The sequence below is a fragment of the Gekko japonicus genome, unplaced genomic scaffold, assembly GCF_001447785.1.
Source record: "Gekko japonicus isolate JY-2015 unplaced genomic scaffold, Gekko_japonicus_V1.1 scaffold463, whole genome shotgun sequence".
NCBI lineage: Eukaryota > Metazoa > Chordata > Lepidosauria > Squamata > Gekkonidae > Gekko > Gekko japonicus.
In genome coordinates this window covers 249,579-272,063 of record NW_015160224.1, presented here as the reverse complement: position 1 = coordinate 272,063, position 22,485 = coordinate 249,579, and the positions used below count along the sequence as shown (strand labels likewise).

General features: G+C 49.5%; 1 protein-coding gene across 13 annotated transcripts in view; it reads left to right on the top strand.

Annotated features, from left to right (window-relative positions):
• FNBP1 (formin binding protein 1) overlaps positions 1 to 22,485 on the top strand; it is a 173,824-nt gene that overhangs the window by 67,220 nt on the left and 84,119 nt on the right. For all 13 annotated transcript variants that reach the window (XM_015411601.1, XM_015411679.1, XM_015411671.1 and 10 more), the window contains exons 5-6: positions 3,850 to 3,912; positions 4,897 to 5,001. In XM_015411601.1, the coding sequence (XP_015267087.1) occupies positions 3,850 to 3,912; positions 4,897 to 5,001 (168 nt within the window). The remainder of the gene's footprint in view (positions 1 to 3,849; positions 3,913 to 4,896; positions 5,002 to 22,485) is intronic.

Below are 22,485 nucleotides of genomic sequence, written 5' to 3'. Positions count from 1 at the left end.
GCTCTGTGCAGGCTCAAGGCTGCTCTTGCCTTTTTCCACCTCCCAGGTCTAAGCAGGATTGTTCACTGAGGCTGAACTCCAGCAAGGGTTTCCGTAAATTCAAGCCCTGCAGGACACAAACGTAAGAGAGAGAATTTTGCGATCTGTTTGGTGCGATGTTAGCAAAAGCTCTCCCTTATTTTCTGAGCGGGCATTTTAAAAGAACTCAGAAATGGAACAGGTTACACAGCTGTGAGCAGGCCCAAATAAGAGGAATCTGTTTGCAATAATAATAAAATAGGGAATTGTTTTCTTCCATGGTGTCTTTTGGTAACGCCATATTGCAGAGAATGCATGGCCTTTAAAAAAAAATAATGTAGTGTGTGGTCGGAAAAGGTCGGAACAGTGAGGGTGTCATCAGTTAATGGGAAAGGATGGGTACTTCAGAACTGGGCGGTTGCCAAGGATCCAAGCTGCATTTCCTTTTATGGTTTTGGCTGGCCCTTGATTGAACGTTCTCTGTAGGTGGGAGTTGGGTAGCCCAGCGGAGGCCACACAAGGGTTTAATTAAAAATAATCCTGAACTTTCCCCCCTTCCCATCTGCAGGTTGCTGATGCAGACCTTGCAGGCCACTTTTAGCCCCCGTCACAAAAATGCATAGCTGGGGGGGAAGAGTGGTCGCTGTTGAGCCTTCCTCAGAGGCCCTGCTCTGAACTTGGAGGGCCGGTGTTCGGCAGGCCTGTGGTGGAAGCTGGAGGTGAAGGAACCATGACACCAAGGGTGAATCTGAGGTTGTTGTAATTGGACTAAAGGATGGGGGAGTCATGATTGAGGAATTACGGGAGTATGCCTGGTGCGGAGAAAGCAAACAAAGGGGTTAGGGTTAGGGTTAGGGTAACCCTAACCCTAACCCTAACCCCCTCCCTCTCCCGTAATATTAGAACTTGTTGGCACTCAGTGGAGTTGATGGGCTGTAGATTCACGAGGGTCGAAAGCAACGGCTTCTTTTTGCGGCACATCATTAATGTATGAAACTCGCTGCTCAAAAAGCGGTATCACTTGACGAAGGATACGTCAGTTGCTGGGAAATAAATTAATGAAATGAGTGTGTGTTTTACACATATATGAGTGTGTCTTTTATACATATATCCCATATCTTTTATGTATTTATTCATTTTAACTTGTGCTTTTTATCCGTATTTACTGTGACTGGTCTTATGACCGTAATCAACTTTTGAAACATTTTTTTTGAAACTCGCTGCCACAAGAAATTTGCAGCAGTCATGGACAGTAGTTAAAAGCGGATTCAGCAGATTCACGGAGAAGGATATGTCCATCGGTGGTCATTAGCCAGGGTGGCTAAATACAACGTCCATTTCAAGAGACAGGTCAGCTCTGACTACCTGCAACAAGGCGGGAATCTGGTCTTTGTGCTTCTGGTGTGGCCCCTCTGTGGCATCTGCCCTTCTGCTGTGGGACAGGGAAGGTTTAATTTAGGTCCATCTAAACCAGCATCCTGTTTCCCGCAGTGGCCATACATAAGAACATCAGAAGAGTCCTGCTGGATCAGACCAATACTACATCTAGTCCATTGTCCTGTCTCACACAGTGGCCAGCCAGTTCCTCTGGAGGGCCAACCACAGGGCATAGCCGAGGTCTTCCCCTGATATATTGCCTCCTGGCTCTGGAATTCACACCTCAGAATGTGGAGGTTCCCCTCAGTCACCATGGCTAGCAGCCATTGATAGACTTATCTCCCATGAATCTATTGAATCCTCTTTTAAAGCTGTTTATGAGAATTGTCTGTGGGAATTATATGAGTGGCACATGAAGGCAACTCTGCTGTTGGCCTTCCAGTGTCTGGTATTGAGAGGCACACTGTCCCTGAAGATGGAGGTTCTGTTTAGCTACCATGGCCAGTCGTTCTTCACAGACATATCCTCCTCGAACATATTAGATTCCCCTGATGGCACAGGATAGCCCGATCTCACTGGATCTCAGAATCCAAGCAGTGTTGGCCCTGGATGGGAGGACAGCTAGGAAGTCCAAGGTCGTGATGCAGAGCCAGACAGTGGCAAACCCCCTCTGAATGTCTCTTGCCTTGAATACCCGATTGAGGTCGTCATAACTTGGCTATGACTTGACTGCCCTTTCAATCACCATCATCATTTTAAACTGTCTAACCCAGGGGTGTCGAACTCATTTGTTATGAGGGCCAGATCTGACATAAATGAGACCTTGTTGGGCCGGGCCATGTGTGTCGTAAAAGGTAATGCCAGGGAGCGGAGATATAAGCTTCATAAAGGACACCAACACAAAGGGTTATTTTTACTTCAAATAAAAACACGCTTAAGACATTAGCACTCTTGCAATATTTTGTTGATTTAACAGCGTCTGATAACTGACACCTCTTGCTCTGAATCACTGCCTCAAAATGTCTGTGCTGTTGGAATCTTGAGTATGCTGTTCAGGTGTGTATCTGTAAGCTGCAAATCTACGATGACGCAGCAGCAGAACTGGAAGAAGTAGCAGAAGACAGCCAGTTCCACTGTGGGCCTGATAGAAGCCCTCTGGGGGCCTGATTTGGCCCCCGGCCCACATGTTTGACATCCGTGGTCTAACCCAGCAGCTTTGACTACACCTGGTGGTAACTAACAGAAGATCCCACACTTTGGATCGGGCAGGGGCACAAAGCGAGACCTCAAATGGTTCGATCAGACCTGGACAATCTGGAGGCACCATGCTGGACCGCAGACCCTGATGTTGCAAATTTCCCTTTCTTTCTATGTCTGCCCGTGGCACGTGCAGTCCCTACCTTCCTAATTTTAGCCCCAGAACAATCCTGCGAAGTAGTCCAACTCTCTGACCGCTACACCATCACAGTGGCTGTCAACTTTGGAGTGTGTGCATGCAGGGGTCATTTCGTAGAAAAAGAGGTGCAGGAGCGCATTAGCAGAACTCAGCATAATTTATTTGCATATGCCACACCCCCTGACATCACCGGAAGTGTGTCAGAAGGCAACCCCCACCACTCAGGCTCCAGTGGAATGTTTTGGATTGCTAGCTGGGGGGGGGGACGTGCAGATCTGCCCTCACAGAGGAGGGAGAGCTTGTACCTGAATAAAACTTGGTCTTAAAGGTTCCACTGGACTGTTTTGGATTGCAAGCTATGGGGTGTGTGTGTGCAAATCTGCCCTCACAGAGGAGGGAGAGCTTGTACCTGAAGGCGGGCCAGGGGGGGGCGGCTCTGCAACTTACCTGGCTGCTTCTTGCTCCTCGTGGCCCGACTGAGGGCTGCTGGGAGCAGGGGGTGGGGCTTGTTGCATGTGCCTGCCCCCTGGGCTCTTTACTGCCGGAGCTCTGCTCCTGTGCACTCCCGCAGGAAATGATCTCTGTGTGCATGTATCTCTATGTGTGTGTGTTACTTAAATGTCCCTGGGCACCTCATGGCCAAACGTTGTGTGTTCGGGCTCTCTATATAAACGAGATTGCATCAGTATATTAAAATTGCACACTGTAAATGTCTAATCAGTTTTTACAGGCAGTGGCACCATTTCCAAGCCAACAAATTGCCTGTAGCTGTAATTTATTTCAGGCCATCTGCATCCTGCGCCCCCCCCCCTCAAAGCTGGGTTTGTGACTTCGGGCCAAACCAGACATGACATTTAGAGGCCCATGAGTGGATCTCCTTAATGTTGGGTCCCCAGCATTTTTGAGCCTACGGGCACTTGTGGGATTGTTGGAGTGGGTTGTGAGCGCCACCCCAAAATGGCCACCACAAGAACAAAATGGCTTCTACAGGAGGTGGAGCTAAACTGCCCATCTCTCCTTGCGAGTAACACTTTGTGTGTTTTCCTTTTTCCTAACAGCACTTCCACGATGGCCGAAAAGCACAACAGCATATCGAGACGTGCTGGAAACAGCTTGAATCAGTAAGTGGGAAGGGACAAAGGAAGCCCAGTGCTGAAGTCTCCATCCTCAGAGGGGACTTATAAGGGGGCAGATCAAGGACAAGCAAGCAGCCACTGCCATACACAGCTGTCATAATGTTTGATTTGCGCCACGGTCCTCTGTGATGCACTTACAGGGAGGGTCTGCGACACGGTCCCGCTGAGCTCCCCAGCCTCCACAGACCCCTCTGCCGGCGTTTCCTGTTGTACCCAAGCAGAACGTCCGGGCATCTTCCCTCTGATAAGTGCAACATCTTCACTTAGGCTGGAGGAAGACTTCTTGGAGGAGGGTTGGATCCAACCCAGTGAGTTTAGATTGGTACGGCTCTTTTTGTAGCAGGAACTCCTTTGCATATTAGGCGACACACCCCTAATGTAGCCAATCCTCCAAGAGCTTACAGTAGCCCCTGTAAGAAGAGCTCTGTAAGCTCTTGGAGGATTGGCTACATTAGGGGTGTGTCACCTAATATGCAAAGGAGTTCCTGCTACAAAGAGAGCCCTCTATTTAAGATTTGGAAGTGACTCTGAAGGGCTGCGGTTTGCCACACTGGGGCAAACATACCAGTAACTGTGATGGGAGTTGCCTGTCTGTCTAACTGCAGCTCGGTAGGGTTATTTTGGTTTGGGAAAACATTGTGGAAGTGAAAGGTTTATCTCCAGTCCAAATTGGGGTCCCTCACACCAGTTGTTCAGTAGAGAAGGAAAAAGGTATTGGGATCTCCACACAGAGAACTCCTGCCGCCTCCTCCACTTTGGCCTTTGGTCACTAGCTTGCCCAATTCTCATCTGCTTCCGTTCAGGTCCCTCAATCTGCTGGAAATCTACTCCCCAAAGAATGTGTCGTCAACTGTTATCTGTTTGTCTCTTCCAGCGCCAAAGACCCCTGGAAGTTGTTTGGTTGGGGAATGTTTGTGGGGCATTATTTAATTCGTTGCAGAACATAATCCTTTCCTTTTACCTTGTCAGAGCAAAAGACGTTTTGAACGGGATTGCAAGGAAGCCGACCGAGCGCAGCAGTATTTTGAAAAGATGGATGCAGACATCAATGTAACAAAAGCGGACGTCGAAAAGGTAAAAAAGAGGAACAGGGTGATGGAGAAGATGTTAATTGTTTCTCTTTCTAGCCATAATGATTCATCAATTGATGTTGGGATTTCGTGGACTCAATTGCTGGTGGTCACTGTCTTTGTTTATCTGCATAGGTGTGTTGTTCTAACTGTGAACACCTGTGGTCCCCTATATACCAAGAGCAATCTTTATTCTTTGTTATCCATCCCTAGTGAAATCAAACTAGGGTCTCATGATGCCTTAAAGCACGGGTCTTCAGCCTTTTTTAGCCTGTGGGCACCTTTGGACTTCTGACACAGGGTGGTGGGCACAACCACAAAATGTCCGCCATAGGAAGTAGAGCCACGCACGTGGAGGAAGCCCTAGACGAGAGGAGTAATCTTTTAAAAATTCACTGGGAAAGAGAAGTGAGAGAGAGAGAAGCAATACTCTGGGGGTAACTGCCGCCAAAACTATAGGGGCTCTTTTTGTAGCAGGAACTCCTTTGCATATGAGGCCACACACCCCTAATGTAGCCAATCCTCCGAGAGCTTACAGAGCTCTTCTTACGGGGGGGGGCTACTGTAAGCTCTTGGAGGACTGGCTACATTAGGGGTGTGTCGCCTAATATGCAAAGGAGTTCCTGCTACAAAAAGAGCTAATCAGATCTCCAATGGCCAATCAGAAGCCCTGCTGAGCAGGAGCTCCACCTATCCCTGCCCACGTTCTAAAAACACTGGGGGGGGGGGCAGAAAAGGTGTCAGTGGTTGCCGTGGTGCCCTTGGGAACCACACTGGGGACTCCTGCCTTAAAGACGTATGGATCTATTGCATCATAAGTTTCCACGGATTAGAGTCCACTGCAAGAAGTGTGTCTTTGGCATATAGGCACACGAGCATGATTTTTTTTGGGGGGGGGATGAGAAGAGGAGGATGAAAAGGCTGTGAAACGCAGGGGGTCCAGTCTGTAACTTTTTCACACAGAGCTCTAATGCAGGGCTTTTTTTTCCTGGGGGAACGCACCGTAATGGAGTTCCGGAATCTCTCCGACAAAATCCTTTTTAAAAATGTTTAAAAGTTCGTGATTTTTCACTATGCAGACTGAAAACTTCATTTCCCTCTTGAGAGTTCCGGCACCTTTTTTTTTAAAGCCCTGCTCTAATGTAGACTGAATACACACAGTGACCCTACAAAAGCAGTCACAGGTGATCCATCAGTATTGCTCTTTGATTCTAGTCTGCAAAAGGAAATGCTACAGTATTTGATGAAGGGAACATTGACTGTCGAAAGCTTTTGCCCGCAAGATTTTGCTGGTCTCTAAGGTTTGACTGGCTTCGAAACTGGAGACCAGCACATCTACGCTCTGAAACTATCACAATAAATCTGTTAGTCTTTAAATCCCTAGTTTGTGTTTGTTGTATCAGACTGACACTGTTCCCCCTCTGGAATCTGGCCCTATGGGGGGGGGGGGCGGTTAGAGACCTTCTTAAAAATCATTGTTAGGGATGCTCAGGGGCAATAGCTTTTCCTTCCGTCTCCCCTATCCAAGTCACAGATGTTGCTGAACTTGTTGAAACGGGACAAGCTGCTTTATGATAAGTGCCGGAGGGTCAGTCAGCACAGTGGTGCTTTCCCCTCCCCCCCTTACATCTGTGTATTTGATTATCTGTGTTTTAAGATTTAGCCAATCTGGTTGAGCTGAGAGAGCTCTGACAGAAACTGCTCTTTTTCAAGAACAGCTCTTATCAGAACTATGGCTTGCCCAAGGTCATTTATTTATTTATTTATTTTTACACTTATATCCCACCCTCCCCAGTGGGCTCAGGGCGGCTAACAGAGGCCAGATCATTAGTCTAGCCATAAATAAAAACACATAAAAACATAATAAAAAGATCAAAACTAAGACTAAAGTGCTCTATCCAGTTACTAGTGTCCTAGATCCAAGATGGTATCCCCACGACTCGAGCTAGTATTCTCAGCGTACGTATCCAGTGGCGACGGCCTATCCGATCTTCCACAAAACAGTTGCTGCAGGAGGTTGAGCCATCCACAGAATGGCTGCCACAGCTCACCTTCAGTCACACAGTGACGCTCCTTGTGCTGTGGTGGCAGCGGCTGCTTCCAGTGTAGCAGTTTTAAAAAATCTGCACAGCCTATTCTTGCTGAGCGAAAGCCCCATCTGGTCCTGCCTACTCTGTGATAACACTTGTCAGGCTACGGGAATGGTGTCAGTGGGTTCTGTAGTGCCCACGGGCACCGTGTTAGGGACCCTGTCCTACACTATAATCACTGCGCCATGCTCGGCTCTTCTTTCTACCTCCCTTATGAAGGTGGAGGGGTGTGTGTGTGCCTGCAGATCACTCCTGGGCCTGAGCGCACACAGAACAATACGGTCTGCCCAAGCGCTTCTTGTGCAGTGAGGTTGACCGTAATCTGAGAAGGTGATTCTTCAGCATCTCTCTGTCTGGGGCTCTGACAGCTCTTTCCACCTCTGATGGCGGTGATGGCGGGAGATTCTGCTGTTGTTCCAACACAGGCGGCTAAAAATAGTCCGGGTTGTCCCATTGACCTTTGGCATGTTCGCCTCCTTCTTCCTCAGGCAGAACCACCAGCCGGCAGATGCCGACTTTATTTTAAAGAGGCAGAACCCAGAAGGGGAGCGGTGCAGTGCCAGAAAGGGCTAAGTCTCCCAGTGGCAGTTGGAGGAGTAAGCCCCACCGTGGGGCATCAACTCTTGTGGAGCAGATATCACCCGTGAAAATGTTCCCTCAGCCAGCCTTCTGAGGCAGGGGTCCCAATCCCAAACCTTTTTGAGCCTGTGGGCACCTTTAAAATCTCACACAAGGTGGTGGGCACAATTACAAAATGGCCGCTGCAGCAGGCAGGGCTCCACAGACAGAGGAAGCCCGAGTGCCGGGGAGAAGAGAGAGAACCGGGAAAGGGGGTGGTGGTAGAGAATAAAATCAACCTGCTGGGGGTGGTGGTATCTCCCACTGAAACGGCATTCTTTTAATCTACACAGCCAGTCAGATCTCCAGGGGTCAACCGGGAGCCCTGCTGGGTGGGAGCCAGTGCTCCCTCTAAGCTTGTGAGTCTTGTGAGCAAATATTCTACTTTGTGAGCTGCTGGCATTAGAGTTGTGAGCGAGCAATTTGGCTGCTGCATAAGTTAGTTTGCTCAGGAGCCATCCTTCCTGAGCTGAGACAGAGATGTGTGAGCTGGAGGCTAAACAACTGTGAGCTGGCACACACTAACTCAGCTTAGAGGAAACACTGGAGCCCCACATGACTTTCTAAAAAGACTTCGTGGGCCCCAGGAAAGGTGTTGGGGGGCACCAAGTTGGGGACCTCCCGTTTTCGAGTGTTACAGGATTCATTGTCAGTTGAGTTTGCAGAGGTGGAGAAAGATGGCACCAACCAGCCTGGAAAATTAGGTCCCAAAGTGATGGGGGGCTGCCACTGGATCTCCCCAACAGGGCCACAATGCAAAGGTGGGGGGAAATAACTCACTCCCACCAACGGGGGTTTTACTGGTAGAAACTGTGCTTTTATTAGCCTAGGAAGGGAACAAAGGAGGGCATTCTCTTAACTCCCTTCCAAAGCTAATCAAAACGCAGGAGAACTTTGGCAAGATTCTGTGTGAGGGGGTGGGGGAGGGGTTAGACCTCAGCACTTCCCATGGGTGACAGGAGCTCAGAATCTCAGGGGTTTGGGCCACAGGACAAGAAGTAGCAGGGGGAAAGGAGGACTTATCAAAAAGAGCAGAACATTGATAAGGAGGTAGCAAACATCCTCTTTACACTCTTTTAGAGAGCCAGTGTGGAGTGGTGGTTAGAGTGTTGGACGAAGATCTGGGAGACCCAGGTTTGAATCCCCACTGATGCCGTGGAAGCTTGCTGGGTGCCCTTGGGCCAGTCACACACTCTCAGCCTAACCTACCTCACAGGGTTGTTGGCATCAATTCCCCCCCCCACCCCCGCAAGCAGAATTGACGCCACTTTGCAGGGCAGTTCAGCCTGCTTTTTGTGACTGCTCCCCTCCTCCTCAACAGGTATATTTTGTAAATAAAGAAGAGTTTTGAAAATTGTTCACAAGGGAACAGATCCTGGAAGAGACTTCCCCTTGAAACTGTCTACTGCTTGGGGAAGTGGGAAAATACTCAGCATTTCTGTAGATGTTTACACACACACACATATGCAGGAAACCTCTTCATATTCACCATTCGTGTAACATCCCTACAAGATGGATCAGCATCAGCCCAGTGTGGCTTGCCAGGGTGAAAATCCGGAGCAAACGGGGCATTGCCTCCAAAAATGGGAGCTCCCCATCTGGATCTGTCAGATTCGTATCTCCCCATTCCTCCAAGGAGCGCAGGGCCAAACGAAATGTGACAGTGTCCACAAGTCCGTCCCGTGGATGCTGCCACCATTAAAAAAAACAAACCCTGTGATGCCCCGATCCTGATTGGGTCAGCAGCACAGCAGGCTGAGGGGCTCTTGTTCCCCACCCCTGGGCCTTTCCAAGTGCTGAGGCGTCCATGGAGGGGTGTTTGGGCCTCAGTGTTCGGCGTAGGTCGCATACCTGCCCTGCATGGCCCAGGCGAGCCTGATTTCATCAGAGCTCAGAAGCTAAGCAGGGTCGCCCCTGGTTAGTTTCGGATGGCAGACCACCGAGGCAGTCACAGGTTGCTATGCAGAGGCAGGCAATAGCAAACCATCCCTGAACATCTCTGGCCTTGAAAGTCCCACGAGGGGCTGCCCTTGACGGCCCTCCCCACCACCAGCACGGGTGCATTGCCACCCCCAGTTTTTACCTTCGCAACAGTCTTCTGAGGAGGTTAGTCAGAGAAAGATATCCCTGAGTTTTCCCAGCAGTCCAAATGACATCCTCCCAGACTGTTTGAAACCAGGAAAACGGCACAGGTGAGGGAAGGCTGGAGCCCCATCTCTGTGCGCGTCAAAGGCCTGATTTAGATCAGGCACCGTGCGCCTGAGCACTGAGGAGAAACCCCCACTTGCCTCTCACTGTGACAGGACAGAGGGACCCCCAGGCCTGACCAATGTAATACATAACATGCAAGTCAGCACCGTGCAGGTGTTGCAAGGAAAAGAGGGAGCAGGAGGAGGTGACACGAGGCTGCTGTTTTCGTGGCAGTCATGTGCCTTCCACGGCCTCTAATTCTTTAGTTTGCGGCTGAACCAAGGACTCCCCGGCTTGTGTCTTTAGCCCCTGTGCTATGCCAGATGCGATGATGCGTTGATAATATCACTGCACAGAGAGGACAGTGTTTTGCAAAAGTGCGTGCATCCCTTTCTCTTCTTTGACATGAGCATGTGATGTGGGTCTCAGTGTTATGTAATTCCCAAGTGCAGAAGGGAGCATTGTTTAATCAAGGGACTGGCTGGGGACGACACACAGGAGTGTGCTTTAGCAATGCTTCAAAAGCGGCTCAGCCTCAAAGAGTGGTGGTGCAATAGGCCTGTGTTTCTGTTTCCTTTTCTTTCCCCCCTCCTCGTTTTTTATTACCACCACTCGGTATTGTTGGCATCCCTCTTTCCTTGGCTGTCGTGTTCTGACTTCCAGAAACTCCTTGGCCTTAACAGCAAGACTCCTTGGCTTCATTCAGAGACAGTCGCTGTTGTTCTTGCCGGTTCCCTGACCTACTTGCTCCTCCACTGATTCGATTGGTTGATCCAGCTTTGGGGGACGACACCTCCACTGCATTTCTTTGCACTTGACATTTGGAGACACTTTCCCATATCTGGAAAGCGCATTTCAACAGAGCTGTCGTAAATGTTGCCCAAAAGTGTGATACATTGACATTGTTCTTTAACTAAAAACCCTCCGCGACAGCTGAGTCACTTGGCCATCCCATGTTCCAAAGGTAGAGAGTGAGTTAAGTAGGGCTTTTGAAATTGTAAGCCTGGATCTTATAGTTAATGGCTTGTGATCAGAGTCATGCCATGCTCTCCCATACCTTATGATATGGAGGCCTATATAAGTGTCAGTCCTGTTTGCACAATTCCACCTTCTCCCCCCCCCCTTGATTTTTAAGGGGAAAGAATTGCACCAGTAAGGCCTCTTTACACCTACTGGTCTCTCTTTGCCATATGTTCCATTACTGTGCATAGTAGAGAGGAGGGGTATCCACTGGTTTCACCATATAAGTCATGTTGCCAGTGCCACATGGTTAGAGCATGAACTGGGCCACAGGGAGAGCTGCATGGGGGACCAAAAGGTTGTCTAGTCCACCCACTCCTCCTAGTTCAGGCCATTCTTTTTCATGGAGCCTCTTCCCTCACTGGTCAGTCTACTCAGCCTGGGCCACCGGGAGATGCAAGCGGACACATAGCAAGGCATACTTGAGTCACTGAGCCAAGCCGCATGAGGGACAGAGGAAAATCTCTGCCTGTAGTATGTATATAATACTCAAATATACATTGGTGCTCTCTGGGACTTAAAACAGCCCTATAAAGTAGACCAGTATAAATATCCTCCCTCATCTTTGCCCCTCCCCCGTCCCGTTGCAGATGGGGGAGGTGCTCTGAGGATGAGAGCAGATATGTATTTGTGTTCATCATAGTCTTTTAACTATAGATTCCCAAGGCAGCTTGCAAAGGGCCAGCAGCTACAGTTGCAGGGCGAATGCAACCAAAAATGCAGTCCCAGTAGAGTGAAACAGGACCACGACAATTTAAAACAAATCAGCCACAATGAAATGATAAAGTAGCTCACTAAAATTAAAATCCGTAAGAGCAATACAGTAAGTTTCAAACAGCAATTCAGAAAGCCCTAAAGAAATGAAAGTTAAAAGCTGCAGGAGATACTTGCTCCGAGACCTCCCAGAGGGTTTGTGGCTCAGAGGGTCAGACTAGATGCCACGTTCAACACAAGCTCTCCCCGCGCAGCCATGATGCAGCCGGGATCCCAGCAATGCTCTCTCTAAGCTGTGAAATCTTGTGAGCAAAAATTCTACTTTGTGAGTTTCTGGCATTAAAATTGTGAGTGGGCAATTAGGCTGCTGCATAAATTAGTTTGCTCTGGAGCCCTCCTTCCTGAGCTAAGACAAAAATGTGTGAGCCGGAGGCTAAAAAACTGTGAGCTAGCTCACACGAACTCAGCTTAGAGGGGACACTAGTTCCCGGTGGCCACTCTATTTTAAAGTGCCGCAGGGGCCTGATTCTGATCAGGGCCATGGTTTGGGGGAGGAAGGGCTCCTACCTCCCCCCCACCATCTTTCAGAGCTGAAAAGTCCCAGGGGCAGCACATTCTCTATCGGGCAGGGGCCGCACATATCCTGACCCACAGGTGTCCTGTGGCTGTCCCTATCAGGCAGGCCAGAGAGAGGCGGCAGTGTTGGTTTGAAGCCCTGGGGGTCTGGATAGGAGAGGGGCAGGTCATGAAGGTGCTTGCTTATTCTTCTTTTTTAAAATCTTGGAGGAGCTGGCTTATCCTGCAAGAGTCACATATGGGGTGGGTGTGTGTGTAAAGAAAGCACATCTTGTAAAGACTACAGGAACAGTCTCTCTCTGTGTTAACATTTCCAAGTTTGTTGTTGTAGATTTTCCGGGCTGTGTGGCCGTGGTCTTGGCTTCGTAGTACCTGACGTTTCGCCAGCAGCTGTGACTGGCATCCTCAGAGGTATAACACTGAAAGATAAGAGTACTCTGTGTCAATGTGAGAAGATAAATGGTAGGCAGGTAATTTATATCTACTCAGGAAGGTGGGGTAGGGCTGAGTCATACAAGGAGTGTCTCCATCAAGTGCTGTTCCTATATCATGCGGCCTTTATTGCATATTCTTTATAATTTATTGTGGAGGATTTTCCTCCAAGCCATGGGCCATTATTCCTATTAATCACTGATGAATTTATAGAAAGACTTATACATTTATTACAGCCGGCAAAATAGGAATTGATGGGACACAAATGCCACACATTAGCCCATTAGCTGAATGAAAACGCTGGCATTGAGCCTAATGACCCGCATCGTCACAAAACGTAAGCTTTTTTTTTGCATTGTACTATAGCGTCAATCCATCCTTCGGCTTATGGAAACAAATGATTAAGGACCAGTTCACTCATTGGACAGAGGAATTACCCATCCAAACTAGTAGTACTTTAGCAAACTATAGTAGGATCCTTATCCTTAAGTACTGGAAACATCAGCTCGCCAGAAGCAGGAGAAAAGAAACTGGGGATTGAAGCACTGCAAGATGTTTGGAAAGGGAACTGGCATGAAAACAGAAGAACAGCCCTGGTGAATCAGATCAGAGGTCCATCTGCTCAGCATCCGGTTTCACACAGTGGCCAACCAGTTGTCCTGGAGGGCCAACAAACAGGGCATAGAAGCCAAGGCCATTCTTGGCTTTGCATGCGCTGTAGGCTGATCGTGATTTGAGCTGTAGATGAGATTGCCAACTCTGGGTGGGAAAATTCCTGGAGATTTGGGGGTGGAGCTTGGGAGGGACCACAGCAGGGTATAATGCCATGGAGTCCAAAACAACCCAAAGAGACCTTTGGCTCTCAAAAGCTCATGCCTTGACAACCTTATTGATCTCTGAGGTGCTACTGGACTCAAACTGAGCTTACCTTGGGTGATATGGCAGCTCCGTAGGTTTTTCAAGGCCAGAGCTGGCCCGCCGTTTCCTGCCTTTGCGCAGCAACCTTGGTATCCCTTGGAGATCTCCCATCCAAGTACCAACCAGGGCCGACCCTGCTTAGCTTCCGAGATCTGCGGAGGTTGAGCTAGCCTAGACTGTCCGGGTTAGGGGGCCATTGCTTGCTCCTAGGCAATGGCTGTTCTTCTTTTTTTTTTGTATAAAGGTTTTATTGACTCTCCTAAAAAGGAGAGGTATTTCACTTAAAATAGAAAAATTGGGGGGGTATATAGTGGGAGAAAGAGAAAGCTGAGTGATATATTAACTGGTAAATTAAACTGTTAGTAGTGTCCAATCATTCTTCTTGGGCTTCTTCTGTGAGCAGTCAAACTTCTTTTTTCAGTCCGGTTATAGGTATTATCTATGTTAGTATGTTAGTAATGTTCCTTTGAATTTCTGTTAAAAAGCTTCTTCCGGGCGCCTTCAGAACCGTTTCTATGCGTGCTGGTTTCTTTTTCACTCCTGTTGACGTGGAGGAGCTTCATCTGTTTTCTTCTCCTTCCGGCTTTTTTCCCCATCCTCCTTCGGGTCGCTATTAACACTTTCAGTTCATATGCTATAAATCCTCTTTCTTTCTTGCCACAATGGCTGTTCTTCTTGGACTGGTGGCAAACAGCCTCTGCCCTCTGCCAGTGCGTGCTGGCACCTCTGCTCCTCCTCCTCCTCCTCCTCCTCCAGGCCAGTTGGACGATGCAAGCAGCCCGAGGGATCAGTTAGGGTGCTGATATTTGGGGAGATGCCAGTGACACAGTGTGCGGTCCAGAAGACACATCCCCTGGCTGAGAGGAGAGTGGGGAAGGGCTCTCGGGTCATGGCTTCCCAGCAGCCTTTGCCGTTCCCAAACAGAGCCCATGGTGCCCTTTTGAGGACCATGAGTTGCAGGCCTCTGGTGTGTGTTCTGGGCCAGGATGAATCTCCATCTTTCCTTTTCAGTGGTGACTTCTCTTCCTGAAACCGCTTCCTTCCATGTAGGCCAGAGTGTGCTGTGACGGCCCATGTAAGCTTCCCTGAGAGCCAGCATGGTGCGGTGGTGAAGAGGAGAGGTCTCTAATCTGGAGGACCGGGTCTGATTCCCCACTTCTCCTCCACACGAAGCCTGCCGGGTGACCTTGGACCAGCCACAGTTCTCTCAGAGCTCTCCCAGCCCCACCTGCCCCACAAGCAATGTTCCCTCTAAGCTGTGGAGTCCCGTGAGCAAGAATTCCACTTTGTGAGCTCCTGGCATTAAAGTTGTGAGCGAGCGATTTGGCTGCTGCATAAATTAGTTGGCTCTGGAGCCATCCTGCCTGAGCAAAGACAAAAATGTGTGAGCCAGGGGCTAAGAAACTGTGAGCTGGCTCACACTAAGAGGGAACCCTGCCCACAAGTTGAGTGTTGTGGTGGGAGAGGAAGGGAAGGTGATTGTAAGCCACTCTGAGACTCTTTAGGGTAGAGAAAAGTGAGGTGTAAAAGCCAATCCGTCGTCGTCATCGTCTTCTACTTCTTCTTCTCCTTAAGGGAAGTAGCTATTGAATGATCTTTATCAGAAAAGCTGCTGGAGGAGAAAGGGTTAAGGTCTTCTGCTTTGGATTACCATAAAAAGAGGAAACAATCTGGGGCCGACTGGCGCTGCTGCTTTCTGTGGAGCGTCACGTGCCACTTCTCCTTATTGCACCTTGGGAAACGAATGCAGGTTCTGGTGAAGTAAAAGTGAGAACCTGCGTTCCGTAAAGGCCACAGGAACTGTGAAGTCTGGACCATGGTGCTTTGGGGATGTGAGTCCCTCTGCAGTTTTCCTTTGCTGGCTTGTGGTTCCATTCTTTGACCATTTGGGGAAATGTGCTTTCTCACAGCAGCTCTTAGGCAAATGCAGGAGTTGGAAACAGACCCCGTTTTTCTTCCCGCGCTTGACGGCCTTTCAAGCCTGATATCCTTATTGGGTAGCTTGGAATTTATCTGATGTTTCCCTTAAGTTCCAGGCCTTTAAAATGTTGACATCATTTTATGCAATGTCTGTTGTTTTTTTATAAGCTTGCTTTATTTTTCTCTTTCTTCTGAGGAGGGATTGGCACACGGGTCAGACGCTGCCAGTACACCAGTCAGTTAATTGTCTATTGTTTGACTGTAGCCAAAGATTCCCTGAAGCCAAGAATGCCACTCTGTAGGTGGCTGCTGACACCCCCCCCCTCTTTCATTCTAGTGGCATTCATTAGAGAGGGCAGAGCTGCCTTGCAGAAACCGGGTCGAGTTCCCGTTTCCCAGCCGCGAGCAGGCAGAGTGAAACAGGGAGACTCCAGCCAGAGTTCCTCCTGGAGAGAGACTACTGTTTAAGACCAACATATGTTCTCACCTTCAGAGTAACTCTGTCTTGGGGTTTGAAGCGGCTGTCTTTCCAGGGGGAGGTTAGTCCCCAGGATTTAAAAATGCTGTGCCGTGACAGCTCGGCTCGTGTCAGCAGGGGTCTCTGCTAGGGATCCCAGCCCCCCAGTCTGGGAGGGGGATCCCCCGATTTGGAGCGAGTTCCCCCGCCACCCGCCAGCTGGAGGTACCGACCCTGACATGACAGCACCACCCAGGAGTGACATCCAGTGTTCCCCCTAAGCTGAGTTAGTGTGAGCTAGCTCACAGTTTTTTAGCCTTCGGCTCACACATTTTTGTCTTAGCTCAGGAAGGAGGGCTCCAAGAGCAAACGAACTTATGCAGTAGCCAAATCGCTCGCTCACAGCTTTAATGCCAGGAGCTCACAAAGCAGAATTTCTGCTCACAGGACTCCACAGTTCAGAGGGAACATTGGTGACATCATCATGCTGGAAATGTCATGCAGGGGGACACTCTGGTATGTGGGCAAACTCTGGTTTTGAGGGCAAAAAAGCATAGAGTTTCGTCCAAATGCCAGAGTGTCCCCACATGACAGTCCCAGCATGACGATGTCACTTCTGGGTGACGTCATCATGTTGGGAACGTCAAGCAACGTCCTCCCACCTCCCAGAAGGCCCCTCAAAGCCCTCCGCCAGCAGAGGTAAAGGGCCTGGCAACCCTAATTTCTTGCAGGCGCCAACCTGCAAAGGGGCAAAATTGACAAATGCCCGTATGTGTGCCTTCTCCGTTGTGGCCTCCGCCTTCTGGAACAGCCTGCCAAAGGAGGTCGGGAAAGCCCCCACTCTTCTGGCCTTCTGCAAACTGTGCAGAACTGAACTATTCCAGAGGGCTTTTCTGCACAGGCCATAAGGCTGCACAGTACAGAATAGTTTCATGGACTTACATGGGTAGATGACGATGGGTAGCCGTGTCAGTCTGTCTGTAGCAGCAGAAAAGAGCAAGACCAGTTCCGCAAAAGCAGCTGTTGCGCCCTCGATCTTCCGTTTCCCCTGCCTGTACTGCTCAATTCCCCACTATTTGCGGCGTGGCCACATTTTGACCCGCACACACACACCCCGATTTCCCCCACATCTTCCTGATCCTAAAAAATAAGGTTCAAGAAGACGTGGGGGAAATCAGGGGGGAGATGTAGGTCAAAATATGACTGCGCAGCAAATAGTGGGAAATGGAGCATTACAGCTGGGAGAAACAGGAGATCGAGGGCGCAACAGCTGCTTTTGTGGGATTGGTCCAGAAGTGCAGGAGCACCTTAAAGACTAACAAAATGTGTGGCAGGGCAGGACCTTTTGTGAGTCGTGGCTCACTTCAGCAGATATCGGAAGAAGTGAGCAGAGACTCAGGGAAGCTCCCATCCCGCCACCAATTTTGTTAGTCTTTAAGGTGCTTCTGGACTGTGGCTCTTGGGTAAATGATGGGGACTGGTGGTCTTTACTCCTGTATACTGCATATATACTGCCTGGCGTGATCAGGTCCATGGGGTCGCAAAGAGTCGGACTCGACTGTGCGACTGAACAACAAAACTGCATATACAGCTTAAGGCGCCTTTCAGTTGATGTTTAGAACGCCCGACGTAACGTGCATACTGAAGATGAATTACTGATTAACACTACTTGAAGATGTTTGTATGACACGCAGAAATCGCGGCTAGGAAAATAATAGGACTGTTTGAAACCCTTATTGAAGGTTTGTTCAGACGAAGAGACAAAACGGAACTCAATCCGGAGGTTCTCGACAGCAATCACTTTATAACAATCAAAATAACTTCATGTATCTTAATCATCACAATTACTTCATGAATTTTATTAATTGTATTTATTGTCACAATAATGTTATTTACAGTTACACTTTGAGATCAATAATATATTGACATGATGGTTGAATATATCTAGCGTCTTTTATGCCAGTCTGTTCATTACACGTTTAGCCAGCTTTGGACTGGATTCTCCACTTTAGTCTGTATTCCCTGCCACACTGGCACAGTGATTAGAACTTCAGACTCGAGTGCATGTAAATCCAGAGCAACCCAAATTCAAAGAGGCTCATTTCTTTCCCTCCGCTCCCGGAGGCATCTGGTGGGAGCTCCACCTGGCCAAGACCAAAGTAGAGGGACAGTCTTTTGACCACCAGGTTTGGCTTCCCCCAGGTTGACTCTTATGCCGTTAGCCTCACCCCAGGCTGCCAGGAACTCATTTCCCAGCTATGCAGGGCCCACAGTTGGATTGGGAGTCTGGCCCAAAGGGAGAAAGGGCTTCTGCTGTCTCCCCTTGGTGCTGCTTTCCTGACCTGAGTAGCCACTTTCGTGACTGGAAGTCCGTCAGCACACATGCTGATGTTGCTGTTTTCTGTGAAGTATCTGTGCACGTGGAGCAGAAAAACTGGTGAAATAACACACACGTGGTTTCTCATGTGAGAAGAGAGCTGGGGAGGGAAGCAGCAATGCTTCCTCTCGCCTGTGGCACTGTTCAAAGGACCTTGTTTCGGCTCTCCGTTTTTTCTTTTTTGTAGAAGCAGTTCTCTGTCACTGCTGTGCTGGGTTGCTCCAGGGAACACGGCCAAACACGTGTCGGCAAGCGGGGAAACACCTTGTGTCGTTTTGCCTCTTAGTGACTGTCCCGAGGTCACCTGTGGCTGAGGGGGGGGGGTTGAACCCAGGTATCCCAGCTCTTAATCTGCCACTCTAACCCCTACCCCACAGTGCCTCTCTGGACAAGGAGAACTCGCTGCGCAGTGGGCATTCCTTTTTTTTCATTCCTGCGCGCATAAGTCTATGGGAAACCTTTCTGTGGATTTATCGTCTCCGTCCAAATGCCATTACGGCTAGCCTATCTCCCTCATTAGAGCTTCATCATTATTTTTTTTTTTAATAATTGTTCCCACCCATTAGTGCGTTGAGATAATCTGGCAGAATTTCATTTAGAGCCTCAGATAAATTTGCCTCGGGTTGGTTAATGACAAGCGGTCTTGTGATTTCTCCCCCACTGCCTGCTTGCTTGCTCATTTGCACTGAATTTGGGATTCAGCCCCTCGCTTCCAGGCTTCCCGGCCTCATTAGTATTTCTCTAATTGCTGTAAGCATCAGTCTCCTCTTCCTTCCTCCACCTTTGGATCACAAGCAGCCTGGAAGGAACTGACACCCATTCCAAAGCGGCCATTTCTGGTCCCTGCTTGCCCAGAGGTGCCTCTGAAGAAGAAGGGGAGGGGTGACTCCCTGGTGAGCACAGGCTGGGGTGGAGGTGGGGTGGACAGGCCGTTCCTTCTTCCCTTCTGGAACTGATCTCAGGAGGGGCAGGGGAAACTGCCACTCCCTTTAAACACTGAGCGAAAGAAGTCCAGGAGCTAGTGAAAGTGTTTTATACTGAGTTCGCCCTCCTCGTGCTTTACCCTGAGTTTTTAATTCTGAAACCCAATCTTACACCATTCTCTTCTCATAGCCTTGCTAAATTTTGTAATCTGCCTTGAATCTTGGTGAGAAAGGCAGACTTTCAATAAAAGAAGAAGAAAAGAAGAAGATATTGGATTTATACCCTGCCCTTCACTACCCAAAGGAGTCTCAGAGCAGTTTACAATAGGGTTGCCAAGTCCACCTTCCACCCCCAGCGGGGGACTTTGGGGGTGTTCCTGGAAGGGGGGGCATCCCCAACGTTGGGGATGTCTGCCGCCCCTCCCCCCACCCGCCCGCGCTCTGGATTCCAGAAACAGCAGTTCCCTGCACTTAAAATAGCCGGCAGCCGGCGTTTCCCCTTTAAGAGAAGCTGCGTTTCCCTTTTAAGAACGAAGCTGGCTTTTCCCTGCAAGCTTGCGGAGTTCGCGCTTGGGATGAAACACGGGTTGCACACCCTTAAAGGGAGAGAGATGGGTGGCTGTGGGTGTTGGGGGTGGGGCAGGTAGGAACCCCCCCAAAAAAACGGGGGACCCCTGGCAAACCGGGAGGTTTGGCAACCCTAGTTTACAAACTCCATTCCCTTCCCCTCCCTACAACAGACACCCTGTGAGGTGGGTGGGGTTGAGAGAGCTCTGACAGAAAGTTCTCTTTTTCAAGAACAGCTGTGCCAGAACTGTGGCTAGCCCAAGGTCATCCAACCGGTGCAAGTGGAGGAGTGGGGAATCACACCCGGTTCTCAGATTAGAGTCCGCGCACTTAACCACTACACCAAACTGGCAATATAAATAAATGGTGCCAAAAATTCAGTGCCAGAAAATTCAGATAAGTGTGAAATTTTTTAAGAAATCAGGTTCAGTTTACACAAAGCAAAATCAAAAGAGGGATTTGGGGGTGGATTATGAGAATGGGTGAGAGAATTCCTATCTTTAAGCCAGTGGTCCTCCAGGTTTCCAAAGCTGCAGACATACAGAAGGAAGTCACTTGACACTGGGGTCATGTGACAGGAAGAACAGGGGAGCCAGAGTTCTGACATCACTGGTGTCAAGGCCAGGGCCGTGGGCAGCAGACCAGAAGACCTGGAGATGGGCACCAAGAGTGTAGCCCATAGTGAGGAATCAACCAAGGATCGGAGCCACTCCACTGCTGAGTCACTTTACCTTGCTGTCCTGCTGCGACTCCTAGCATGCATGCACAGAGAGGCAGGAGGAAGCAATGGCACCTTCACGTTCTGTGCAACACATCCTTCCAAGGGCATCTAAAAAAATTGGCAGCTTTATTGGGGCTGCAAGCAGTGTTCCCTCTAAGTTGAGTTAGTGTGAGCTAGCTCACAGTTTTTTAGCCTCCGGCTCACCCATTTTTGTCTTCGCTCAGGAAGGATGGCTCCAGAGCAAACTAATTGATGCTCGCTCACAACTTTAATGCCAGTAGCTCACAAAGTGGAATTCTTGCTCCCAAGACTCTACAGCTTAGAGGGAGCACCGGCTGCAACCCAAAAGTCAAAGGGGCTCTGCAGCACACCCATTGGTTGAAAGCAGTCTGGCTAAAACTGAAGGGGGTCTGGTTGGTGCCTTGATTCAAGGCCTCCCCGGGGACAACCCCAACGAGGCCTCCTTGAGTCCCAGGGTAGTGAGAAGGCAGATGACATGGACTGATGAAATAAAGCTCCCACTCTCTTTCTGTGTTGTGAATTTCCGCTCCCAAATAGAGCTCTTGGGGAGGATGCAGGTGAGCTTCTGATCCGATCCTGATCTCACCCCAGATGGAACCAGGGTTGTCAACTCTGGGAGGTTTCCCAATCGTGGAGATTTGGGGGCGGAGCCAGGGGACAGTGCTTTGGGGAGGGAGCTCAGCAGGGATGTGAATCATGTGATGCCACAGACCCCGCCCTCTGGAGCGGCCATTTTCTCCCGGGGAATTTGGAACTATGTAGTCTGGAGATCAGTTGGAATTCCAGGAGAATTCCAGGAACTCCAGGAAGAACTAGGGTTGCCAACCTCCAAGTGTGGCCTGGAGATCTCCCCGGGTTAACATCAGTCTCCAGACTACAGAGATCAGTTCCCCTGGAAAGAAACGGTCGCTTTGGAGGGTGGACCGCGCGGTCCTGTCCCCTGCTGAGGTCCCCTCCCAGGCTTCACCCCCAAATCTGCAGGGATCTCCTAACCTGGAGATGGGAACCCTTGGTGGAATGTGGTGGGCGAAGTGATGTCCGAGCCATTTTTGCTTGGCCGACATACTGATGGCGCCCTCGTTCTTTTCTGCCTTGAGCAGCTGTAGGCGATCCTCAGTGAGCTGCATGGCGGGAGAGATCGGGAGAGTGGCGCACCGAGAGAAAGTGACTGCCTTTCCTTTAATCTTGCCTTCTGCATGTTTTTATCAGTGCCGAGCAGCGGCGTCGAGCAGCGTCCCCGTGTGTTTTGTCTTTCAGTCTCCGCCTTGTTTATCTACTCCGAGATGGAATTGTAGCTTTGGCAGCTCGCCCTCTGGCGGGGCTCCAGCTCACTGTCTGGTCGGAGGGGGAGGGAGATAAAGCACACCAACTACTGAAAGTCCAACTAACTTTGGGATGGAAACGCTGGATTTTTGGACAACCGCTGAGACGCTTTCAGCTCCTCCACTTGGGAGAACAACAAATGCCCATGCGAAAATGTTTTCTGCCCCTTTGGGCGATGCACCGGTCTCCTCCCGCCACAGACGCCTTTGTCTTTTTTGTTGCCGTTTATCAAGACAATTCGCCGTTCATCGACCCTCTTGGCAGTTTCTGGAATTTGGGCAGAGAATCAGTTGAATTGTTTTCAGCAAAAGCCTTCCTTGTTTCAGGCCCTGCCACTGGGCTAAAAGAAAGGATTCATCATCAAATGAGCGGGCGGGGAAGATTCCTACGGCCTGGCACGCCTGGGCAGTAATCCCCAAGCTGAGTCCTGTGAGAAATGAAATAAATAAAGGGGCCTGTGAACTCAAAGAATGCCCACCCATAGAAGAGGCTACTTCTAGTGCCCCTTACAGCATCATTCACTAGTCTGGCCATGCCTCCTTACAATCAACCTTTCTGAGAGCTCGGTAAATATTGTACAGTCTCCACTTCAAGGGTGACGGTGTTACAGCATCTTTCCTG